Source organism: Hypomesus transpacificus, chromosome 4, assembly GCF_021917145.1.
Source record: "Hypomesus transpacificus isolate Combined female chromosome 4, fHypTra1, whole genome shotgun sequence".
Classification (NCBI taxonomy): domain Eukaryota; kingdom Metazoa; phylum Chordata; class Actinopteri; order Osmeriformes; family Osmeridae; genus Hypomesus; species Hypomesus transpacificus.
In genome coordinates this window covers 3,806,799-3,828,846 of record NC_061063.1, presented here as the reverse complement: position 1 = coordinate 3,828,846, position 22,048 = coordinate 3,806,799, and the positions used below count along the sequence as shown (strand labels likewise).

At 42.0% G+C, this 22,048-nt stretch overlaps 1 protein-coding gene across 3 annotated transcripts in view; it reads left to right on the top strand.

Moving 5' to 3' along the window:
- The first annotated feature begins 246 nt into the window (after window positions 1-246).
- col22a1 (collagen, type XXII, alpha 1) overlaps window positions 247-22,048 on the top strand; it is a 32,420-nt gene continuing 10,618 nt past the window's right edge. The window contains exons 1-34 of one of the 3 annotated variants that reach the window (XM_047019113.1): window positions 247-720; window positions 1,998-2,157; window positions 2,274-2,840; window positions 6,754-6,834; window positions 10,755-10,866; window positions 11,119-11,242; window positions 11,433-11,708; window positions 11,846-11,926; window positions 12,129-12,245; window positions 12,382-12,426; window positions 12,527-12,589; window positions 12,849-12,887; window positions 14,638-14,691; window positions 14,775-14,828; window positions 14,913-14,966; window positions 15,817-15,870; window positions 15,971-16,015; window positions 17,112-17,165; window positions 17,275-17,328; window positions 17,692-17,727; window positions 17,832-17,861; window positions 18,050-18,103; window positions 18,382-18,426; window positions 19,514-19,564; window positions 19,952-20,005; window positions 20,118-20,171; window positions 20,281-20,334; window positions 20,592-20,645; window positions 20,741-20,785; window positions 20,896-20,958; window positions 21,134-21,187; window positions 21,490-21,531; window positions 21,684-21,716; window positions 21,845-21,898. In XM_047019113.1, the coding sequence (XP_046875069.1) occupies window positions 2,067-2,157; window positions 2,274-2,840; window positions 6,754-6,834; window positions 10,755-10,866; window positions 11,119-11,242; window positions 11,433-11,708; window positions 11,846-11,926; window positions 12,129-12,245; window positions 12,382-12,426; window positions 12,527-12,589; window positions 12,849-12,887; window positions 14,638-14,691; window positions 14,775-14,828; window positions 14,913-14,966; window positions 15,817-15,870; window positions 15,971-16,015; window positions 17,112-17,165; window positions 17,275-17,328; window positions 17,692-17,727; window positions 17,832-17,861; window positions 18,050-18,103; window positions 18,382-18,426; window positions 19,514-19,564; window positions 19,952-20,005; window positions 20,118-20,171; window positions 20,281-20,334; window positions 20,592-20,645; window positions 20,741-20,785; window positions 20,896-20,958; window positions 21,134-21,187; window positions 21,490-21,531; window positions 21,684-21,716; window positions 21,845-21,898 (2,688 nt within the window). In that variant the 5' untranslated portion in view covers window positions 247-720; window positions 1,998-2,066. The remainder of the gene's footprint in view (window positions 721-1,997; window positions 2,158-2,273; window positions 2,841-6,753; window positions 6,835-10,754; window positions 10,867-11,118; window positions 11,243-11,432; window positions 11,709-11,845; window positions 11,927-12,128; window positions 12,246-12,381; window positions 12,427-12,526; window positions 12,590-12,848; window positions 12,888-14,637; window positions 14,692-14,774; window positions 14,829-14,912; window positions 14,967-15,816; window positions 15,871-15,970; window positions 16,016-17,111; window positions 17,166-17,274; window positions 17,329-17,691; window positions 17,728-17,831; window positions 17,862-18,049; window positions 18,104-18,381; window positions 18,427-19,513; window positions 19,565-19,951; window positions 20,006-20,117; window positions 20,172-20,280; window positions 20,335-20,591; window positions 20,646-20,740; window positions 20,786-20,895; window positions 20,959-21,133; window positions 21,188-21,489; window positions 21,532-21,683; window positions 21,717-21,844; window positions 21,899-22,048) is intronic. The other 2 variants (XM_047019114.1, XM_047019115.1) reach the window with 2 other exon arrangements.

Genomic DNA, 22,048 nt, shown 5'->3' with positions numbered 1-22,048 from the left:
GCTATGTCTGACATCATTAGACAGTGAACATAATAATTTCATTTATCGTATTTATTTAAATTCGTTCATTCCCTCAGTGATAAGGCTGTGCACAGGACAAGGTTTTTAAGCACAAGTGTTCATGGAGTCTTAAACACACCCTTCCCCATGAGCTTGTGTCTGTCTGAGGGCGGAGGGAGGCCAGGGCCGGTCCTGCCCACCACCATCTCCAGGGCGGCTCCGTTGTGGCTATCACAGTGGCAGGGTTGGACAGTCGATGTGGCCGCCAAGAAGCTGTGCCTGTGTTTGAGGGCAACACTTCAGATGGGTGCAGCCATAAAGGAAGAAGAAAAAAAGAGACCAAAATATCCTGAAAGTTGGGTCTATAATTGGCTGGGCCTGTCAGCCTTTTTATGTGTGTGGAGCACAGCAGCAAAGCACAGTGAGCCTCCTCGCTCCCCCAGTGAAACCCTACACTTTCCCTTTCTGTTCCTCCCACTCCGTCCTCCCATCCAAAAGGTTGTTGCTTGAGCTCACCTCACTTTTTAAACAACACTGTACACTGGATTGTCACCCTGGATTTTGTATAATTATTTGGATCTTCATTTTTGGCAATTGGGAAGGAGATTTGATTCATCACCAAGGGACAATGTTTCCTTAATACTGCGTGAAGGGAGCAAGTGTACATGCAGAAGGTGGGGGTAGGGAGCGAAAGAGACCTCCGGTGAATCGATTATCCAGGTAGGAATTAAATCTTTCTGTTTTAGATTAATCATAATTTCTCAGATAAAGTCCCTGGGAAGCAGACTTCCATGTGTGTTTTTGGATTATTTTGGTGTTGTTTGTGAGAGGCGTTGTTGACCTCAAGCAGTCTAGATGCTACTCCAGACAGAGAATTGTGGTAGTTATCTCCTGTTTTTTTTTCCTTTTCCTTTGGGTTACATATGGAAAATGTTTCCCTGTTTTATACATTTTGCTAATGATGGACAGCAGGTTTCTGGTAGATACATCTATGTGTAATCCCAGGTTAGTCATAGAAAGAGGAACTGGAATCAGGCCTTTGGTTACAGACCAAACAGTTTTCAGTTTTCACACAGGAAATCTGCCTTGGATTTACCTGCTGACAAAGGAGCATGTTTTAAACATTCACTGAACAAAATTGTCCCGAATGAGTAAATTATTAAAGTAAAAACATTTACTGTAGAGAGTGTAATGTAGTGCCTGGGATGTAGTTCCCTGGAGAATTAACAGCCAAATACTACCCACTGTAAAGTTGAATACTTTGGGAGGGACATATTTGAGGTCCTTGAATATCTTTCTTCCTGTGGGGAGAAAGATATTCATAGATTTTAAACACTAATTACATCAATTTCAGTAAGGAGACCTTTTCTATTCATTAAAGAGCAACTAGAACCAAGTGGCCCAAAGCAAAAATAGCCCAGTGGAATTTCAGATAAGTGCCTAGCCCGCATCAAAACTACCAAGGATTTACTGCCAAACAGGTCAGTCACTGTGGTAACACATATAAGTACTATGAGCATACAGTGGAAGCTAGATTTACCTACTAGGGGACACAAGGGGGACATCGAATACAATGCTTGCATTATAGGCTACTGTAAATCTGATTAGAGTTTGCCACATCACTGACGTTCACGCCACTGATGACAGAGTGGTGTTGGATCTGGGTTGAAACCACTTTCCTAAAGGCATGACCTAGCATTATCATGGAGGCTGAAAAAAAACACTAACAGTGTTTTCAGGCATCACATGCTACCATGCACTGTACAGTACGTCAGTGAAAAGGCTTTTGATGTACAACAGGTTACCTATTAACATAAATGTCACCTGTCACTACCCTACCATAACACCTACAGTACATTAGTTAAATATAAGGCATGTTTTACACATCTCACTAACAACTCATGAACACAAGTTAAGCATGAAGAATGTAAACACCTTCTACACTACCTGCAATTGAACATTGAGAAAGTTCATGGTTTTATTTGTTGTCCACACAGGTGCAGTACAGTAGGTGACCTTAATGGTGATCACAAACTAAGCTGCCAAGAAGAAGAATCAAGGCCAAGATGGAATTGCGGTTGGGAGTTAGGGCTTCCTTAGTCCTGCTTATTCTGGCCCTTACCCTCTCAGGAGAAAGGGTTCATGCCCAAAGGGCAGGTAAGACCAGCCGTACTTACAAAGGATGAACGAGAATCAAAGGGAAGGATCAAAATAGGACTTACTTGTTACTGTAATATTACTTACTAACTACTTACTTGGTTTTCATCTTTTAGGGTGCAAAAATGTCAATTATGACCTGGTGTTCATTCTGGATACCTCCTCCAGCGTGGGAAAGGAGAACTTTGAGAAGATCAGACAGTGGGTGGCTAACCTGGTGGACTCGTTTGACGTGGGCGAGGAAAAGACGCGCGTCGCTGTGGTCCGTTACAGTGACAGGCCTACTATAGAGTTTAATCTAGGGAGGTTCAAGACAATGGATGAGGTGAAACGAGCCGCCCGCAACATCCGCTACATTGGAGGGAATACAATGACTGGGGACGCTATCAGCTACACGACCAAAAACATCTTCACCGAGCGGGCCGGGGCTAGGCATGCGGCCAAAGGCATCCAGAAGGTGGCCATTCTCGTGACAGACGGGAGAAGCCAGGATTACGTTCTAGAACCTTCCAAGGAAGCCGCTAAGGCAGGGATCCGCATGTTTGCAGTGGGCATCGGGGAGGCACTTAAGGAAGAGCTGGAGGAGATTGCGGCGGAGCCAAAGAACGCCCATGTTTTCCATGTGACTGATTTTAATGCCATTGATAAGATCAGAGGCAGACTGAGGAGGAGGCTGTGTGAGAGTAAGTCATCACAGTGATTATTCACCAAAAGTTATAGACACAGGAACAACCAGGAAAACTTTCTACAGAATGTCTAAGTTACGGGATTGGTGTTCAAAAGAACACCTCAAAGCCTTTTATAAGTGTTGAATCTAAATCTCTCTGAACATGATTCCCATTTAAATACCACCTCTAAACGCTAAACCATACATTAAGACCCTGACCAAAACCCCACCCAACACCTTTCTGCAATTACACGCACAATATCACTCAGCTTGTTCTCTTGGGCCTGCTTCGTTCTAACTTTGCTGTCACAGACAGGGTGTTATATGTTTGAGGTGGGCGAGATGCAGAAATTGTAAATGACAATTCTCTAACCAAGACATTTTTGCGGTCAGTTGCCCCACCAACTGCCGGGTTAAAGTTTGGTTAGGAGGTGCTGAACACTGGATAGTCTAAGCTATTCTAACCTCAATGTCTACTACAGAGTATAACACATCCTACCCAGCAAAGAAGTTGTTCCAGAGAAAAGAATCAATCATTATTTTTGTAGCCACTGTAAATAATTCTGAAAACAATAATACTAGTCTCTCAATATAATGTGGCCTTTAACAACACTTAAAGGAAAGTGGAGAAGTGTGTGTCTGTATGTTTAGGCGGGAGAGTGGATGCTCCACACTCCAGAGTTTGCATTCCCAACTAAAATTAGCCGGACAGGATAGCAAAGGATGCCTGGAGTCTTGGCCACAAACTGTAAATAAGGATGTTTAAAAGCTACAATGATACTCCTGTCAATTGGGATTATGGTTTCATCCTCCAGAGATAAGTATTGACAGTTGGCTCTAATACTACATTGTTACAGTACTGGGTCGATGGTGGCAATCACTCCCTGGAGAAAAGTACCCTGACTTACTCTGTAATGAGAGCCTTTCTTCTTTATTTAAATCAGGTGACCTTGTAGGGTGACACTGCACCGTTTGAGTTTGGCAGAGAGCTTGTAGATTCATTTTAAAACCCTTAACCCTGACCTTGCGCTTTGAGCCCCCAAATTCCAATGATCTTCCACCAACCTTTGGAGTGCGTGAATCATTGACGACTTGTCATAATGGTTCATAACTTTGGGTATTTGTGGGACATAGTTGCATTCCCGGGACAGTTTTAATGTTGTAATCTCTTGGATAACCAAGCTTACATATCTAAGAATATCGATGGTCAGTTCAACTGGCACACTGAGTACTACAAGTTATTTTCGCTCATAAAATTACAGTTCTTATGTTTCAAGTGGGCCCCACACTGCAGTTTAACATCTACGTCATTGATTTTCACCTTTCATCTACAACATCTCAACCAAAAGTATAGAATCTTTGTAAACAAACCAATGCCCACGCCTTCAATTAAGGTTAAGAGATGACCTTGTCATTTAACATGCATAAATACAGTTACACTAAAATAGTTTAAGAATGATACAATGTAGGATCTTATATTCATTCTCACATAATACAGGACAAAACATTTCAGTGCAGAGGGTTTTAAGTCCAAGTTCAAGTCTTTTCTTTGTCAGGTACACAGAACAACACAAGGTTAGACTGGGCACTGAAAGTTACAGAAGCTTCCTATAAGAACACTGTTATAGCAACACACACAACCTCATGAGAGCCTTACTGTAATTTCATTCACAACACAACTTCCTAGAGAACAGTTATTTTACTGTAATAGACAATAAGCTCATATGAATACAAACCTTTACGTTACAGACTAAAATAGGCAAAATGCTAATGTAGAGGTCACTTGGTACTGTATACACTCATACTGCAGATTAAGTTGAAGTTTGAAGTTGATATGTCTGTGACTAAGCAGTAGCTTCTGATACGAAAAAGCAAAACTAAATGAGTGTGCCCTTAAGGTTTAAAGCCGTGTATTGCTTCAATTTTAAAGCTCTCTAAATTATAGCCTAAGAGCCACAAATCCAGGGAGCAGCTCGGCTGTTCAGCATGCTCAGTTTGAGTTACAGTGCCATCTTAAAACACAGTGACGCACAGACATCCATTCACAAGATAGCACCCAGGGTCATAGCATATTTTAAATAACTACGTGTGTGTCCATAAGGACTAAAGACCTGGAAGTACAGTTAGAAGTCCATTTTATATTCTTGTAAGATTGGTGAATATCTGAACAATACATAAAAAGGACACAGAGCAGGTAATCACTGGACATGAACCCCCCCCCTCCTGCAATCAGCCACATCAAATAAACAAATGGGCTTTACTGGTCTGTTTTCAGATCAACATATTTACATGTTTTCTAGTGACACTCACAATAGGAAGCATTTCCCAAGGACAAATTTATATCACTAATTTAATCATGCAAAACAGGTCAGTGTCAATAAAGTCGGCCATAGGAAAGTGATTTTACAGTCAAGTTTAAGTTTCTTTTGGCTAATTAACAAAATCATTCCAAGCTGTGATTAAGTTAATTATGGGGTCTGATGCTGCATGATGTCAGGTACAAGAAAGGCTACAGAAGCTTGACAGTGTTTCCCACAGATTAGAAATCTAATTGTGGCGGGGAGGGGTGGGGGTTGTCAGACGGGGGGGGGGGTCGTAAAATTTCCTTCGTTAATAATTCGTTACACAGTTAATTTGTTAATAATTTGTTACATTAAATATTAATCCAAAATGATTCACACCTTCACAAATTAACAACAACTAACATATCATTTCTGCATTATGCATGTAGAAAACGCTAGTGCTAAACAACTATTTAACTGGTCGGCTCCATGACGCCAAGTAAGTGGCTAGCTCTTGAGACTTCTCACCAAAAGAACGAAGGGGAAACTTCGAGTACTGTAAGTCGCTCTGGATAAGAGCGTCTGCTAAATGACTAAATGTAAATGTGAGTAAGGTACCTAGCGAAAAGTAGCCTCAACTTTCCTCGACTTTTAGCTACGGCGCTAATGATGAAGGCTCGCTGATATAGCTGTCGGTCTTACTAGAACGGTATATGTACTGTATGCATTGTTGCTAACGGGTGCTGATGTTGTGACTGTGTGCATATGTGGGAAAGACGCATCAGTAACAGAGAGACGGAGGGAGAGCTGGGGAAAAGAAATGCAGCTGAACGAATACTCTGCGTGTTTTCACCTAAATAGCGATTAAAAAAAAAGTTTTACGAAACGCAATGTGTGGCGGCCGGTGTTGATTCTGTGGCGCACCGCCACAAATTAGTCTATGTGTGGGAAACACTGCTTGAGTGTCAGCCTACTGCAGCCCAGTATAAAGCATAAAGACTGACAGAGACAGAGACAGAGACAGAGACAGAGACAGAGACAGAGACAGAGACAGAGACAGAGACAGAGACAGAGACAGAGACAGAGACAGAGACAGACCCACACATTAAACTGCTTGGTGCAAGTGACTGCTCTGTCAACAGATTGTACAGGTTTTTGTGTTGCACAAAGCAATGCAGAATTTGGAAGGGTTGGGGAATGTAGGGGAAAAATCTCTTTGCTATTGACTTCAACTGAGCTGAGTTTCCCGCAAATAGAAAAGTGTCCTGCATCCTGCGCTAATGTAAACGAATCCTGATGGTGTTCCCTTTCTCACTGTCATCACTGGCATCACTTGGATTGCCCAAGCCTCTGAAAAATGTGTGTGTGAGAGTCTAAAACTGTCACCGCTGAGGCCAAAGCATTTGCCCACTACTCTACTGGAACCATGGTCCCCACATGTTCTCTGCCTGATTGTGCCATACTTTCTCTGAGCTGTTTCCAAACTGTAGTCTTTCAACTGGCGACACAAGTTGAAAGACTACATCAAGAATTACTACCCTACATTATGCAATCTGTTCAATCAAAATCATGAACAAACCTCACAACTGACACAGTTCCAATGCTGGATGAGTCTTTGCCAACCAAAGTCTTGTGTTTGTCTTTCAGATGTACTGTGTCCAAACATGAAGGTACAAACAGACCGTTTCAAACCCAACAGCACCAGTTATGGACTTCAGGAGGTTCCAGGTAAAATGTTTAAATGTATTCAAATTCTTTCCACCTTTTTTACAATTGTGGACAAAATGGCTGATATGTGCTTCTGACCAGAAGATGATAAGCATAGTAATCAGTAGTGCCGTCGGGGGGGGGGGGGACTATTTCGAAATGATTGTTATGCGTTTTGATTTTGGTGTGCCACCCCAAGATTTTCCCTTGCCCCATCTGGCCACCCCTATGAAAAATGTCTGGGGGCACAAACTAATGGGTATATCGTACAACACAAATGTTTTTGTCTTCAAGGATCCAGATGTTGAATGAATTGTTTTCATTCATAAATTACTATACCAGCTTCTCAATCACGTCTGAACTTCAAAAATGCGGGGGAAAACGTCTGCACCCTACTACTTATGCAGATCCATTTCTTTCTATTAGAGAAACCCCAAAAGCCTGATCATCTTTTTATTTTCAACGCCTGGATAATAACATTTAATTTATTATTCTCAGGAAGCGCATCATTCTGGATGTTTTCCATTGAACATGCAATTACTATCTGTAAAAACTCTAGCTGCTTTCAAATGAGAATTAATATGACTTTATGAGCATGATTCTTTTTGTCTGCAATACCTGTGGCTGACTTTCTGAGAAATGTAGGGAAGCGCTTAACCAGATAAGTAGGATGTTGTCTTGAGGCCTTTGGGGATCTCAGTTCCTGTCTATACCTCCCACTCACATTCATCACTCTAAGAGAAAAAACAGACCCACACAGGGATGTCTGACTGTCTGTCTGACTGCTACAATGTCTTTACATAGAAATGAAGGGAACTGTCAAAAACAGCCAAAGTTTCTCTCTCTGTTAAACAACACAGACTTCAAAGTGATTACTGTTAATGTTAATGAAGCTGTTGGCAACACCAGTATTAGTCTCACTGCCAAAACATTAATTTACCTGAAAACCTTTTGGCAGTAGCTGCATCAGTGTCTGTACTTGCTACAGGAAGCACACATGTCAGACTATTGCATCACTCATATTGCAGAAACATCTCCAGAGGCAATTTCGAATCAACAGTGTACATGTCCAAATAAATTAGTCTGTGTTTGAAGCCACTGAGTTGTCAGTCATTGCAGGAGGGACTTCAGGTTGTTAGTCACAGAAGGCACGTCTCACTGTCAACATTTGTCAGCTGAACATTCAAATGGTATTGTAGTGGAACATTTTGTCTGTCTCCACTGGAACGATATGAATATCTGATGACACAGCCAACCGATGTTCGTTATTCAATCAGGTGGACACCACATCATAGACCTGTGACTGTCATCAGTACACTTACAGTATGTCTGAAGGATCAATTAGACAGAAGGCAATCGCTGATTGTGATCAACATCCAGTAGGCACAGTAAGTGCCAAGTGAGGCCTTGGAGAACAATGTGAGGTGAACGGGCGCAGAATTTAACCCTAAGGAATTCTGGTAAAGCAGCTGTTTGATTCTGATTTGTAAGGCAAGGCAAGTTCATTTGTATAGCACATTTCAACAACAAGACAATTCAAAGTGCTTCACATAAAACCATTAAAAGCATCAAAACATAATGCAAAAGAAAACAAGAATTAAAAACAATTAAGAACAATCAATAAGACATTGAAAACAGTCAAATAGCAAGAAATGAAATAAAAGTTGCAGTGCAGTTTAAGAAATAAAATGCAGGAATGAAATGCAGAAATTGATATCCAGTTGACGACAACGTTTATGGTTACTTCTGACTAGACAAATATCACATTCTGAGCCCAGTGCTAATTATGTGGTTATCCCTTTACTGTAAACAGCAATGATGGAAGGAGAAATCAAAATGAATCACTGCAATCCAAGGTTGTTATATGAAATGTCTGGAAAAAACAACACCATAAATTGCAAGTCGTGAAATTATCTTATTTGTGAAAATTCTATACAATATTGAACTTACAGGAAGTCAGTGAAGGACTCAGAGTTTTATTTCTCTGTATTACTTCAACTGTGTTGGCTGGCAACATTCATGCTTGCATACAGATATCCTGTGTATGATATGTAAAGGAATTGGAGGTCTTGTAAGTCCAGTCAGTGTCAATCACTCCAGCAGCGCCTGACATAAGGAACGCGTTACAGTTGGTTGTTTGCTGTTAGCCTCTTTGTTTTTGACTGTCAGTGAGCCCATGCAACCAGATGAGGTTAATGGCATCAAATGCTGTAAAAGCTTGTAACTTTTCAGAGGGGAAAGCAACCTGTGAATATGAGTTTTCTGATCCATAACATGTGGAGTCTGGTGTGACCGGCAGTGAATGCTGAAAGTCGAAAGATAAAGTGTTGTGGCGTCCCTAGCCAGTCTAGAGCCAGGCTGCCATCTGTTCACATCAGAAGAATGCACTCTATACGGTTGCTTTTCTCAGTCAGTGAACTCATCTGGCTTTCCCGCAGTGATCGCCCCCATTGGCCTTTTTTTTCTTCTTCTTTTTTTGGCTGTTCAAAATAACTTTTGGGCTTGATTATACACTTTCTGCTGCCAATCCAAATTACAGGTCTGCATTCGAGCTCGTCCCTGAAAGCCACAGATACAGCTCGGACAGCATTTGCATGATGCACGGCGACACAAAGAAAACGGAGTCAGAGCCGTAAAAAACTCTCCACTGAATAGGTAGTGGCCATCACTTCAACCCACCCAGAAGGAAAAGCATCAGACACGGATGTCCTGCATATCATGCTTTATGATCTGGAATGCAACTTAACAATTGTCAGAACACCAAACATCACTGGAGGTAGTCTAGAAATAAATCTGGGCAGTTGGCACTACCAGCTGGCCACAATATGAGTTTAGGTGGTAGGGCTTTCTCATGTTTATCGGCCACATTTTTTATGTTATTTTTTCACTTTGTTGCTGGCGGCAGCCTGTGCATTACCACCTGTTTCCAGGCTATTTACAAAGATCTGAGCAAGCGTTTGCATATTGCGCTCTCACATTACTGCAGTCATAATGATGGGCTTCATGATCTGCCTGAGAAAGCTGAATCAAAAAGTATCACACAAACGTGCCATGTTTCCTGAATGGGTTTAAATGATCAATTCGACTGTTGGTGTAAGCCTGACTTACTGAGTCTAGCTGCAGTTCTACACCATGATAAGGGAAGTCCACATATATATGACAACATCTTCTTAATGCTGACAGAACAAACTGGACACATCTTTAAGAAAAGCCTGAAGTACAAACATTTGACCCACTTTGTTACTAACAGAGCACTTCTGTGACTTTCCCAGTAAATCCAAGCCAAACTGCACGGCCATTTCCCTCAGTGAGATGAGATCACATGTAGATAAACTGGCCACATTAGTAAAGGCCTGGTCACTGTTGGGATTACCATAGCAACTTGTTTGTTGAATAAGGGAGTGCCCTCTGTAAACTACCTTAATATAGCGGGGTGGCTTACCCAGAAAACCTCAGCCATTTAAAATGACATGCATGCTGCTGGACAACACAAACACACACACACACACACACACAAACACAAACACACTGGACTACCAAGTCATAATTACATATGGTAACTTTTTAAGGCATCAGATTTATTTAAGTAATCTGGCAGCTGATAAATTGCAGACCAGAACATAATCAGTGAGTCTCATATCTTGACTCTGTTTTCCATTAACTAGTATGTGTTTGAAAGTAGCACACGAAAAAACATGCAGGCCTTCATTGAATATCAAAGCAGTAAAGCTTCAAGAAACCTACCTTTCTTAGAAATGTATATAGTACGTTGTCTTCATTGTGGATAGCTCAAACAAAGCCTGAATATGAGACAAATAACGGCAAAAGGGAGTGTTACTAATTTGTTCCGAGTGCCCCATCTAGTGGTGTCCAGTGGGAACAATGAACAATTGGTCAAGTTCAATTTGACTCATCAACATGTTCTGTTTCCCATGCTGAAGGATTTGACCTTATGGATCACTTCAAAGTTGATGACGTTTTGGGAACAAGAGTTGACGAGGGTCAGAGCTCCTACGTTCGTCTGGGGACCATGCCCATCGTACAGCAAACAGAGTAAGTACATGAGGACATATGTCACATGCCTTTTGGACACTCACACCAGGGCCTCCCTTTTGGTAGTGTGCTCTTGTGTTTGAACACACAGACCAATAAAAGGGCTTCATTTGTCTTTTCTGTGACCTATAGAAATCATTCAAATCAAATGCACGTTAATAGCTGAGAGAAAGACTACATTAGCCACACAGATGATTTTGAAAACGCTGACTGTGTGACTTAATGATTTATTTTTTTCCTTTCTTTGTACAGAGATGTATTCACCCAAGGCCTACCAGATGAATATGCCTTTGTGACAACATTCAAATTCAGGAAGACCTCACGAAGGGAAGATTGGTACCTCTGGCAGATTTATGACAAGTATGGTATTCCTCAGGTATGTTGCATTTTGGAGGGTAATGGCCAAAGGGGTTTGTACCTTGTGAAGCAGCTAGATTCGGGGCAATCAAGTTATCAAAGGGGAACCCTTCTTGTTTTAAGTTAACCACAACCCATTTTAGACTGTTGTTTGTAAAATGATGCAGCAGTATTTTTAAATGCAAATAATTGCCCTCTCTTTTTGCTAGGTGTCTATCCGTCTAGACGGTGAAAACAAGGCTGTGGAATACAATGCTGTAGGATTGACCAAGGATGCAGTGAGAGCTGTGTTTAAGAATTCAGAAGTGGACAACCTATTTGACCGCAACTGGCACAAGATTGCTCTCAGTGTAGAGGCGAAGCAAGTGACCCTCTTCCTGGACTGCAAGAAAATACAAACATTGCCCATAGAGGATAGGGAGGATATCGACATCCAAGGGAAGACTGTCATTGGAAAGAGGCTGTACGACAGTGTGCCAATAGATGTGAGTCCTCTTCCCTGTATTGTACATTTAGCAAATGCACAGAGATTTGCCCATCTGTCAGTTGTGATTTTCTTCTGAAAAGTAAAAACGAGGAAACTGAAATGTGTTTGAATGTCTTCCACTTTTCCTCCACCCAGTTTGACCTCCAGAGGATGATGATTTACTGTGATTCCAAGCATGCAGAGTTGGAGTCCTGCTGTGATCTGCCCACTGGGCCGGTGAGTGCACCTGGGTCACGTCAGTCTGATGCCTGGCCTTCCACACTTCCCTTTATTCTGGCCTCAGTGTTCCCTTCAAATCCAAGATATGTCGTTCACACTGGATTGTCTTAGGCAGTTGAAGCAAGGTAGATCGTTTTGTTTTCTGCAATTGTGTCGGCATCACGAGTGGAGCTGATGAGTGATATTTGCACCATTTCAGTGCCCCAAGCAGGTGGTGACAGAGGCACCCCCTGTGCTGATTCCCACCCCCACCCCCACAAGTGGGGAGCAAAAAAGAGGACCCGAAGTCAATTGTTCCTGTCCCGCTGGTGAAAGGGTACGATGCCTACTCTGAAGGCTGGTGTCCACCGTCTGTCGAAAGAGTTTTCAACCAGCTTGTAGTTATGAAAACGTTGGCTTTTTCTCATTTATTGGTTCCGAAGTTCCAAAGTTTTTATGTTTATTTTATGCAGGGAGCGATCGGTGTACCTGGCATTGCAGGTCTCAAGGGTGAAAAGGTCAAATAATGCTCCTCTTTAGTCATTTTTTTGTGTGGTAACAAAATATTCTAATTCCTCGACCAATCTGTGTCGTAACGCCACATGCGTGCGTTTCCAGGGTGATACTGGCAGTTTAGGCCCAGCTGGACCTCCTGGCCTGAAGGGACAAAAAGGAGAAACTGTATGAAAATCCTTCGGTGCTAACATCCTACTTCAATAAACACATTTGAATAAAAATAAACAATCCTGAACACATTAGAACCACACCTGTTCTAGCATGCTCACTGGAACACACATCATTGTCCCCTAGTGTGGACTGTAGTACAACATTATTAGTCTTCGTTTTACGACATTGCTCTCCTCATCTTTAATATTCTTTTCTGCTGTTTTCTCTCAAAAGCCTCGATAATAATTGATCCTTGTTGATTGATTATTTGCAGGGCGAAGTTATCTCTGTCAAGGGTGACAGGGGTCTGAAGGTAAGGTCATGGTTTTAACGGTCAAACTCCTCAAATCAATGCAATATAATAAATGCATACGTCTCAATACACGTAACTAATACTTGTCAGGCATAGACTGCTAAAGTGTGCTACCTGATAGAGACATAAAACCTCAGAAGCACTGTGAAAATACTTTGAGGGAGCGTCAAGGAAAATACTTAAATCTATATCATTGTTAGAATTACAGGACAGGTCACCACAGAGGATGTGTTACAGAGTTAAAGGTTGGCCCACACAGACGCCCATCACGTCTGTCAAAAACAAACGTTCTGTGTAGTTTGGCAGTACCAGCTGAAAGCTTTGATATATAATTTCTCCCTTTAGTCCAGAGCTCAGGCATGTATCATTCGGGAGTCCAGAGAGTTATACTTAAAATGGTTGTGTGGGTTGAAAAGACAGGCCCAATGACCTATTCCTGCTCCATATTCACATGGTTTTTGGACTTGGTCATTGCGGTGGTGAGAGATACACCTAAATAGTGTGGTGTTGGATGTTTGATTGTATATCTTTGTATTGACTTTCCACTTCACTGTGATCAAGTCTACACTCTCACATCATGCACTCAGGCTACGTTGACAAACAAGCAGCCTGCTTGACTACATAAGAAATAATACTCCATCCGGAATTTTCTCGACATGTTTAGCACTGACTGGCCCAAAATAAAAAATTAAAAGCAATACTTTACAATGAATTCTAATAAATGACAGGCTAACATATTTATGTGAATTGAGGAGTTTACTGCTAAAACAGCATGAAACTACAAACTCCTAAATGTTTGTGGGCTGTTCTGTTGCTGTTCTATCTTTCGGTCTATCTGCTTTGTCTGTTTTTCCAGCCTCAAGCATTCTGTTTATTCTGTGTAACATTACAAATGATGAAAACCCTGACATTGGTGTGCTGCACCCTGACGCGTAACTCACTCGCACTTTCTAAAAGGTGACATTTTATATATCCTTCTCCATTTATGTATAATTGCATCTTCAGCAAGCTAGAATCTCCAGAAAAACACTGTCCCTTGCAGCAAGGGTACATTTTTGGTTAGAGTTATATAATTTCATTAAAGCTTGTAGTATAATGAAGTTATTTAGTTCATGGTCTCTTTGATGAAGAAGTGATGTGTGTTAAAGTAAAGCGTCTCCCATAGTAATTAAAGGGCAGCTTTCTTTGACTTGTGAAGTGGCTTATGAAGTACAGTAAAGTCCTTGGTTGGCCAAGGTTTGGTGGTACCATGTAATTAACATCCTTTTCGGTTTTATTCTTTAAAGTCAGGGAAACTCCTTGGAACAAAAAATGACATCAGAGTACAAACCAAAACGACAATGTTCAAAGACAATAGAAATCCATCAACCTTGATGTGCTGAGGTTGTCCCTTAATGCATGTGTGAACTGACCTCAGTGGTGATTGGTGAACCAAACCAACTGACATCCACATAGTTTGGCCGTTGAACCATTGCTCAAAAGTCTTGTGTGTGATTGTCCTAGTCTCTTAATGTGCTTTGATTGTTTTGAATGTAAACGTAGTAATCTTTCTTGTTCGGTTATTTTGTCGTATTCTGTGTAAACCAGTTCTCTAACAGTTGTTTACTAAGCTGTGTTCAGTGACTTAACCTTGTTAACCCTGTTTTCTCACAGCATGTTGTTGTTTTGAACGTGTTTGTCCCAACGCACCAACCCTTCACATCAGTTATGTACTAACCAGAAAGTCAACACCTTTCTTTTTTCTCCACAGGGTGACAGTGGCAGTAAGGGCTCATTAGGTGATAAAGGGCAGAAAGGAGAGAAGGTGAGGAGTTTATGCCCGTACCCCAATTGAATGCTGTGCTTTCAGAAACATGCCAAATCTAAGTCTGTTCAAATCTCTCACAGGGAACCAGTGGAGTAGCTGGTTTTGCTGGAAAACAGGGCGAGAGAGGCACCAAAGTAAACACCGTTCTTTTGGCATCATTATTTTATTACTGTGGAAAGTCTACCATCTAATTGTATTAACCACAATTCATGTGACAGGGTGAAGCAGGGGCTGCAGGTGACCCAGGTTTGCCTGGCCCACTGGGACCAAAGGTGAGTGAGCGGTCTTTCATTCAGAATGACTTCATCGTGATCTCCAGCTTAGTTGGAAGAATTGTGGGTATTTTCGCAGTTTAACAAAGCAGACAGCATGTTCGGATTGTCTGTTTTTGTATTAAAGACGTTCTAGTTGTGGCTGTGGGCGTACTTACTTCAGACAGACAAATACTTCTCTGCCTGTTATCGATTTCAGGTGAAATGTGACTGGCCTGGTCTACCTTCCCTGGAAAGTAGACCAAATAGTAGATTAAATATTTGGAGAGAGGAAAGAAAGTGGAGCACTGATGGGGCTGGCCAATGACCTGTGACCACCTGGTTTCTGTGCGAGAGCCCGATCCAAAGAAAAAGGCAGAACTAGAGTAAATGATAGCCCCCCTATTCACTACTGAGTACTGGAAACATGAACAACGTTCACAAATGTTTTCCCCCATAACAAACAAAATAATTTTGGAATTACGATCCAGGAAAACCTTGGATGAACAGGTCATACCCTGAACGTCTTCTTAGGTCTGACTGGCATTATATGTCACTTTTTAGCTGGGCATCTGCAGTAGCAGAGAGAGTGAGAATGAGGTCGCAAGTCAAGGTAATCTCCGAGGGGGGTTCTACCCCAAGGTCTCCATAGTGACAGCTGTTGTTGCTGTTCTGGGCATTTATGGGCCTACATGATCTATGTGCATCCCAAGTTAGTTGAACCCTGTCACAGCAAATAACATTACAGCTGTTCAACCTGTTTCAAGGAGCAAATGGTTTAGTCAAACCATAAGTTTATGTATGTTGGCATTTATGTTTGAACTGCATCTAAAAACTGCTAACGTTTGATCCTATTGTCCTCTTTGTTCAGGGAGGTCAAGGAGATTCTGGACCTATTGGCACACCTGGACCCAAAGGTGTTTCTGTGAGTACAGCATACTACAATCTGCCAATAAAAATAAAATAAAAAAGTTGTTGGTTTTTTATTTTGACCCTCATGCCTGTGCTATGTTATTCAACATTAGGGAACCAGTGGTGTGAAAGGAGAAAAAGGAACACCAGGAACAAGGGTAAGTTCTGTCAGAGCCTACATACCTAAGTTCCAGAAAAACTGCAGTAGGCCCTGGTTATTCATGATTTTCATGTAGTGAAGCTGTGGACTCTCCATCCCTGAGAGGGTTAATTCCATAAGCCACAGAGAAAGCACATTCATCCCAGAGGAAGGGGGAACTTAGAGGAGTAATGGTGCAAACAGATGTGCTTCCTTGATGCACTCGCCAAACTTCCTGTCTGGGACCTGAGGGGGCGTTACACTCAAATGTGGCTCATTCAGGGCTACTGCAGCATGTGTCGAAGGCTTCCTGGGGATATCTAAGAACATACTGAAATATAGACTCTCACTTCATCGTAAAAAAGTGTTCGACCAGTGTTGTTCATAATTTATTAATCTGTGAAAGTATGAAATTGTGCCTGGGAGATCTAGTTTTGTTCACATGTGGAGAGAGTGCCTTTTGATCATGAATTTATTTCAGGTTTGACAATGTATTGTCTTCGGCTGTACAAACTCTGGTAACTTCACTGATCACTTGTAGTGGAAGAACTTAAGAAACATCAAAATGTAATCCATGTACACAGGAGGAATACACCAATATCATAGTTTGCCAGTCAGAATTATGTTTTGTTTAATTCCTGTGAAGAAAATCTGTCAGGATGTCTCTGCAGGTCCTTGTCTTAGTTCACAACACAAATATGTTAAGCACATGGACAGTCATGTCCTGACTTTAAATCATGTAGCAGGTTCTGAAAGCATAACATTGGGCTCCATAGAACTTCTCTTGTTTTCGTGCATTCAGAGCAGCTGTGCAATACCTACCAGTCCCCCAGTCTGTCAGCTTCCTGGGGGTGAAGCCTGGAGAAACGCTCACCTCAGCTGAGGTGACAGGGGATGTGGTTAGACAGAGGGGGGCCTAGGGGTGAGGCTCGGGTCAAGGGGACTGTACTGTATGTTAGGAAACCTGACTGACACACACGTGTAATGTGAATCATCTCCTACCAGCTGCTAAACTGCCAAATGATAAATACATGTTGCTACATAACATGGGTTTGTGTTCCTGTTCCTGTTTCCTGTGGAATGTGGATTCCTTTGAACTCATCCTTGTTTCCTAGGGAGATTCAGGTCTCGATGGATTGCCTGGAAAGCCTGGTGTTTCTGGTAAAGATGTGAGTTATCTTGTTGCCGTTCACCCGAGAAAAATTGGGCATTTATCTTATTAGCAGTTACCTGTCTATTTGAAATTTAAAATTGATTCTGGATATTTGGGTTGAATAGGGTTTGAGAGGACTGATTGGTACACCTGGGCCCAGCGGCATCAAAGGGGATAAGGTATGGTCTCTCATCTGTACTTATTACTCGTTTTCTGAACAAAAAAGAACATATTTTAGAGCATGCTGGAGAAGTGAAGAGCTGCCAGCGTCTCCAATCTACTGTTCTTAGTTTATAAGTCGCTGTCTCTATTTTCCAGACGTTCTTCTCTTGCTTTCCCTTTTCTAATCAAAGGCAGCCTTCTTATTTGTCTGACACAGAAGATAGCTGAGCTCATTTGTCTGTCAGTAATTACTGACTGTGCAGTGTACATGTTTACAATCTCACTCACACGCACACACACCACTCACACACAAAGAAATCATATTGTGATTTACTGCACCTTTTGAAAGGGGGTTTCTTACTGTTTAAATGTTCCCTCAGGGAGAGAGGGGCCTGGCCGGGTTACCTGGAGATGTGGTAAGTCCCCCAAAATATATTTAAATGTCAGGTACACTAGCATTTAAATAATCTTTAAATTGTATCTACTCGGCTGACATGTCTTAACAATACTTTCTCAACAGGTTCAAAAAGAAGGCTTGAAAGGAGAAGCTGTGAGTGAATGCAATTATTATTATTATCTGTCCTGTTTTTTTTCTGTGTCTATCAAACAAACTATTTACTTATGGAATCTACTGTCTACTGAACTGTGAGAACACTGAACTGTGAACGTTATTAGAGAATCTACTTACATACGTTGTAGACACATGTTGACAAATGTCCTGTCTTGACTGTTTTTCAGGGGCTCCCTGGCCCTGCTGGCCCCCAGGGACGAGACGGACCACCAGGGCCTCCTGTAAGGATCCACGTTTTAAGGCTTATTTTATTCACCTTAAAGTCATGACATTCTTTATTTTAATCAGGGTCATTCCTATGAAATAATCTCAGATATGCTGTTAACGTTTCACAATATAAGTAGCCTATGCGCACGCTAAAAACACAGTTGAAGGAAGCAGGACTTTTCAGAAAAAAATAACTCAACTGTCCTTATTGAAAATCTATAGTAGGCTAGCAGGTGATTACATGTCTGTCAGTGAGCTTGTACTTACTTTCAAAATGTGTTCTTCTCTTTAGGGTCAACCTGGTGAATCAGGCTTACCTGGTGAGCCTGGACAAAGGGTAAGGGTTTTGAACACAAGATCATTCAACTTATCCTTTCAACACAAGAAACTAGTGGCATGTTTAAACCTTGGAGGCATATAATACAATCATTTCACCACAATCATCAACAGAATCACATACTGTAAATGTAACATGTTCCGCAACACGTTTCTTGGTTCCAAATTTGTAGTCATGGCTACTGAATGTTTTCTGTAGGTCTTCCAGCAGGGCAATCAGAAGCGGTAGGTTCTTCAGTAGGTACACAGAATGCCTGCATGGCTTTTTACTTTACAGTGTAGAAAGTCTCCAAAGTAGATAATGGATCTGCACTGGATGCACAAAACAGAGAGAGTTTGACCTATTTCCTCACCTTTTTTTCTCTCTGGCTTGCTTCGCCAGTGCTTCTGCATTTAAATGCACCTCAGTGTATTGTTGCTGTGAAGCCCAGCGTGGCTGGGGGCTGGTCTGAGTCGGTGAGGAGGATGTGAGCTCACTGAGGGGGGCTAGCTGTGATAATAGGGATGTCTGCTCCACCAGCGGGGCGGACAGAACCAGCTGAGCCTGCCCCTTGGCTGACCAGGCACGGAATGAGCCGCTCTGACGTTCACTGTGGCCCTCATCATCAGTCATCTGTGTCCCTCCCCGGCACTGAGAACTGTCCACCCACCCATGTCCTTATGACGGCTCAGGCCTTCCAGGTGAAACACATGCAGTGTCGCAGGACTGCTTGCAGAGGGCGGCATATTACAGTTGATATGGAATTCTTTGAAAGCAAATCGGTGGTGGTGGGTCAACTACAGTAAGATGGTTTGTTACACATAACCATCTGGGAAGTTGTACTATGAAACTGTTTAAAAAAGGCTTGGTAGGTGATTGGGTGAACAGTCATAGTCTATCACCTTCCATCATGGGCTAACTTCAACCCTGCTCGCAGCTACCAGTAGTTCCTCATATGATGCTGATTGATCAGAACCACTGTGGTTCGGGAACAAATGAATAACTCTGAACTTGAAAACATGGATTATCGCGTGGTGGTTTTTTTCTCACAAATCTCACTTCATCATGTTGGTGTTTGGCCATTTAGGATGTATCTGTTTCTTTACAGGGAAAGAAAGGAGAGAGTGGACAAGGTGTTAATGGCCTACCTGGACCCCCTGTAAGAGGACTTTGATTTTGAATTTTAAATGTGGCAGCCATTCCTTCCATTCCCGTCTATGCATTTTCATCTGGGCATCTTGTCGGTTTTTAACAACTGCAGACCAGAGCCATCCCTGACCTCTCTCTTAACAGTATCCCCAATTAACAGTAACTTAAGGAAATTGCACAAGGCAGGTCCTACGCTCATGCACATTGCCATCAATATTTCATATTGCTACTACAACAATAAAAACTGCCCCTACTTTTGCCTGTGGTTTCAAAAAAAAGATTGTGCATCACTACACTGTCCTCTAGTGGTGGATGAAAGGACATGCTATTACAAATGTCTGCTTGCTAGACTGATGATGACCATGTTTATTGATGGTATTTTATCACTTATCAACAGGGTGCCCAGGGTCCTCCAGGGCAACATGGAAACCCTGGACAAACAGGTCCACCTGTAAGTGAGATTTGCAGTCGTCTTGCATTCAGTCAAATCACATATTCCTTATACTAGGTTACTATACTCTATTTGGAAACGGTCAACCTTCTTTTCATTCTTCCTTATTAAGGGTCTACCTGGTGAAATTGGATTTTCTGGTAAACCAGGGGAGTCAGGAAAAGCCGTAAGTTCATGCTTCCTCAATGTCGGTTCCAGGATTACTCCCACCATGGTTTTGATGCTAAAAGGTTTGATTTCCTCTTACTGAAATCCTTCTTTGTTGTTTTTCTAAGGGTTTGCCTGGTAAAGATGGCCTGGATGGTTTTCCAGGAAATGATGGGGCCAAGGTCAGTTGCTCTCCCTATTCTTTACTGTTCACATTAGACCCCACTTTGGAGACCATTAAACATGTGTTTTTACGCAATAATTAATGTACATGCATGGATACATAAATACATGCATACAGACAGAGATACAGTATGCGACTTTAACTTACCTTTCATAAAGTTTTCCATCACTACAGCATTTCTTTTTCTTGATTATCATATTTACCACACCCCTCTATTGAAAACCAAATGATCATCTTCCTTTTATCTCCAACAAGGGATCTCGAGGAGAGTCTGGAACAGATGGCTTTCCTGGTAAATCTGGACCGAAGGTAAAGTGCCAATGCACTCACTCCGGTCAGTGGATGACTGATTATCTCAATGTGTTTTCCGATGAGTCATTCCGATATCTGTGTTGTACCTGCAGGGTGACGATGGACCTCCTGGCCCTAGAGGGCCTCCAGGAGAGAGGGTATGTTCGTGTCTGCCCCCCTCATGTTACAGCTGTATGCCAAGCTAAGAATTTCAAGAATTCGGTCACCTGATGCCCCCTTCATCTTGGGTCTGTGTGTGATGTTACAGGGAGAGGGGGGTCTACCTGGACAGCAAGGTGTTGCCGGGCCAAGAGGAGAGAAAGGAAGCCAGGTAGGTTCGGTCTCCTATCACATTTGACGTGTTTTACATTTGACTCATTTAGCGACGTACGTTGACACCCATTTCAAAATCTCTTCACTGTGACGGTGTTGAAAAGCACCATATTGTCTTCAGCTGATTTACTTTTAAGGATGTCTCTGTTTTATCCTGATGTCCCTTGTTTTAGGGTGACAGGGGAAAAGATGGTTCTTTCGGGCCAAAAGGTGACAAAGGAGACAAGGTGAGAGACAGTTTATAGCAGGGACAGCATGTGCTGCTCATTATGTATTTAAATACATTGCTACATGCTACATCAGTTCACCCTAATGAAGGTGTAATGAGTTCATTAGTGTTAGTCAGTGATGGTGCACTAGCTCCTCTGTCTCTCTCCTCAGGGTGATACAGGATGTAATGAGTTCATTAGTGTTAGTCAGTGATGGTGCACTAGCTCCTCTGTCTCTCTCCTCAGGGTGATACAGGATGTAATGAGTTCATTAGTGTTAGTCAGTGATGGTGCACTAGCTCCTCTGTCTCTCTCCTCAGGGTGAGACAGGATCCAGAGGGGCTCCTGGGATACCGGGAAACGTGAGTCGTGTTGGAGGATGTTAATATAATAATCGTACTTAAATGACAGACAGTAACACCAACATGCAGCGTTGCACATCACAAAATTGCATTTTCAAAATGGCGTATGCTGTATGAAATATAAAACAGTTGTATGTTTCATTTTCTCGTAGGTTGCCAATGTAATTCCTGAGCCTGGCGAACCAGTAAGTGCAATGCAACATTACAATGTAATAAATAATACATGTTTGCAATAGTGCATACATATGTCAGTTTTAGCTGGATATGATTGTTTATTTCTAGATGGATTCAGCATATTGTATTCTCTTCGCAGGGTAAACCTGGAGAGCAAGGTGTAAAGGGAGAACAAGGAAAACCAGGAGAGTTGGTGAGTCAAGGCACTAATGTAACAATGTCTAAATCTTTCCACTAGATGTCAGAAGAGTCTATAACCTGTAAATGAAACTCATATGGAAGGTGGTTCAACATGCTACACTGACATAAGCCTTGCCACCTATCCTACATTTATCTAGCTATT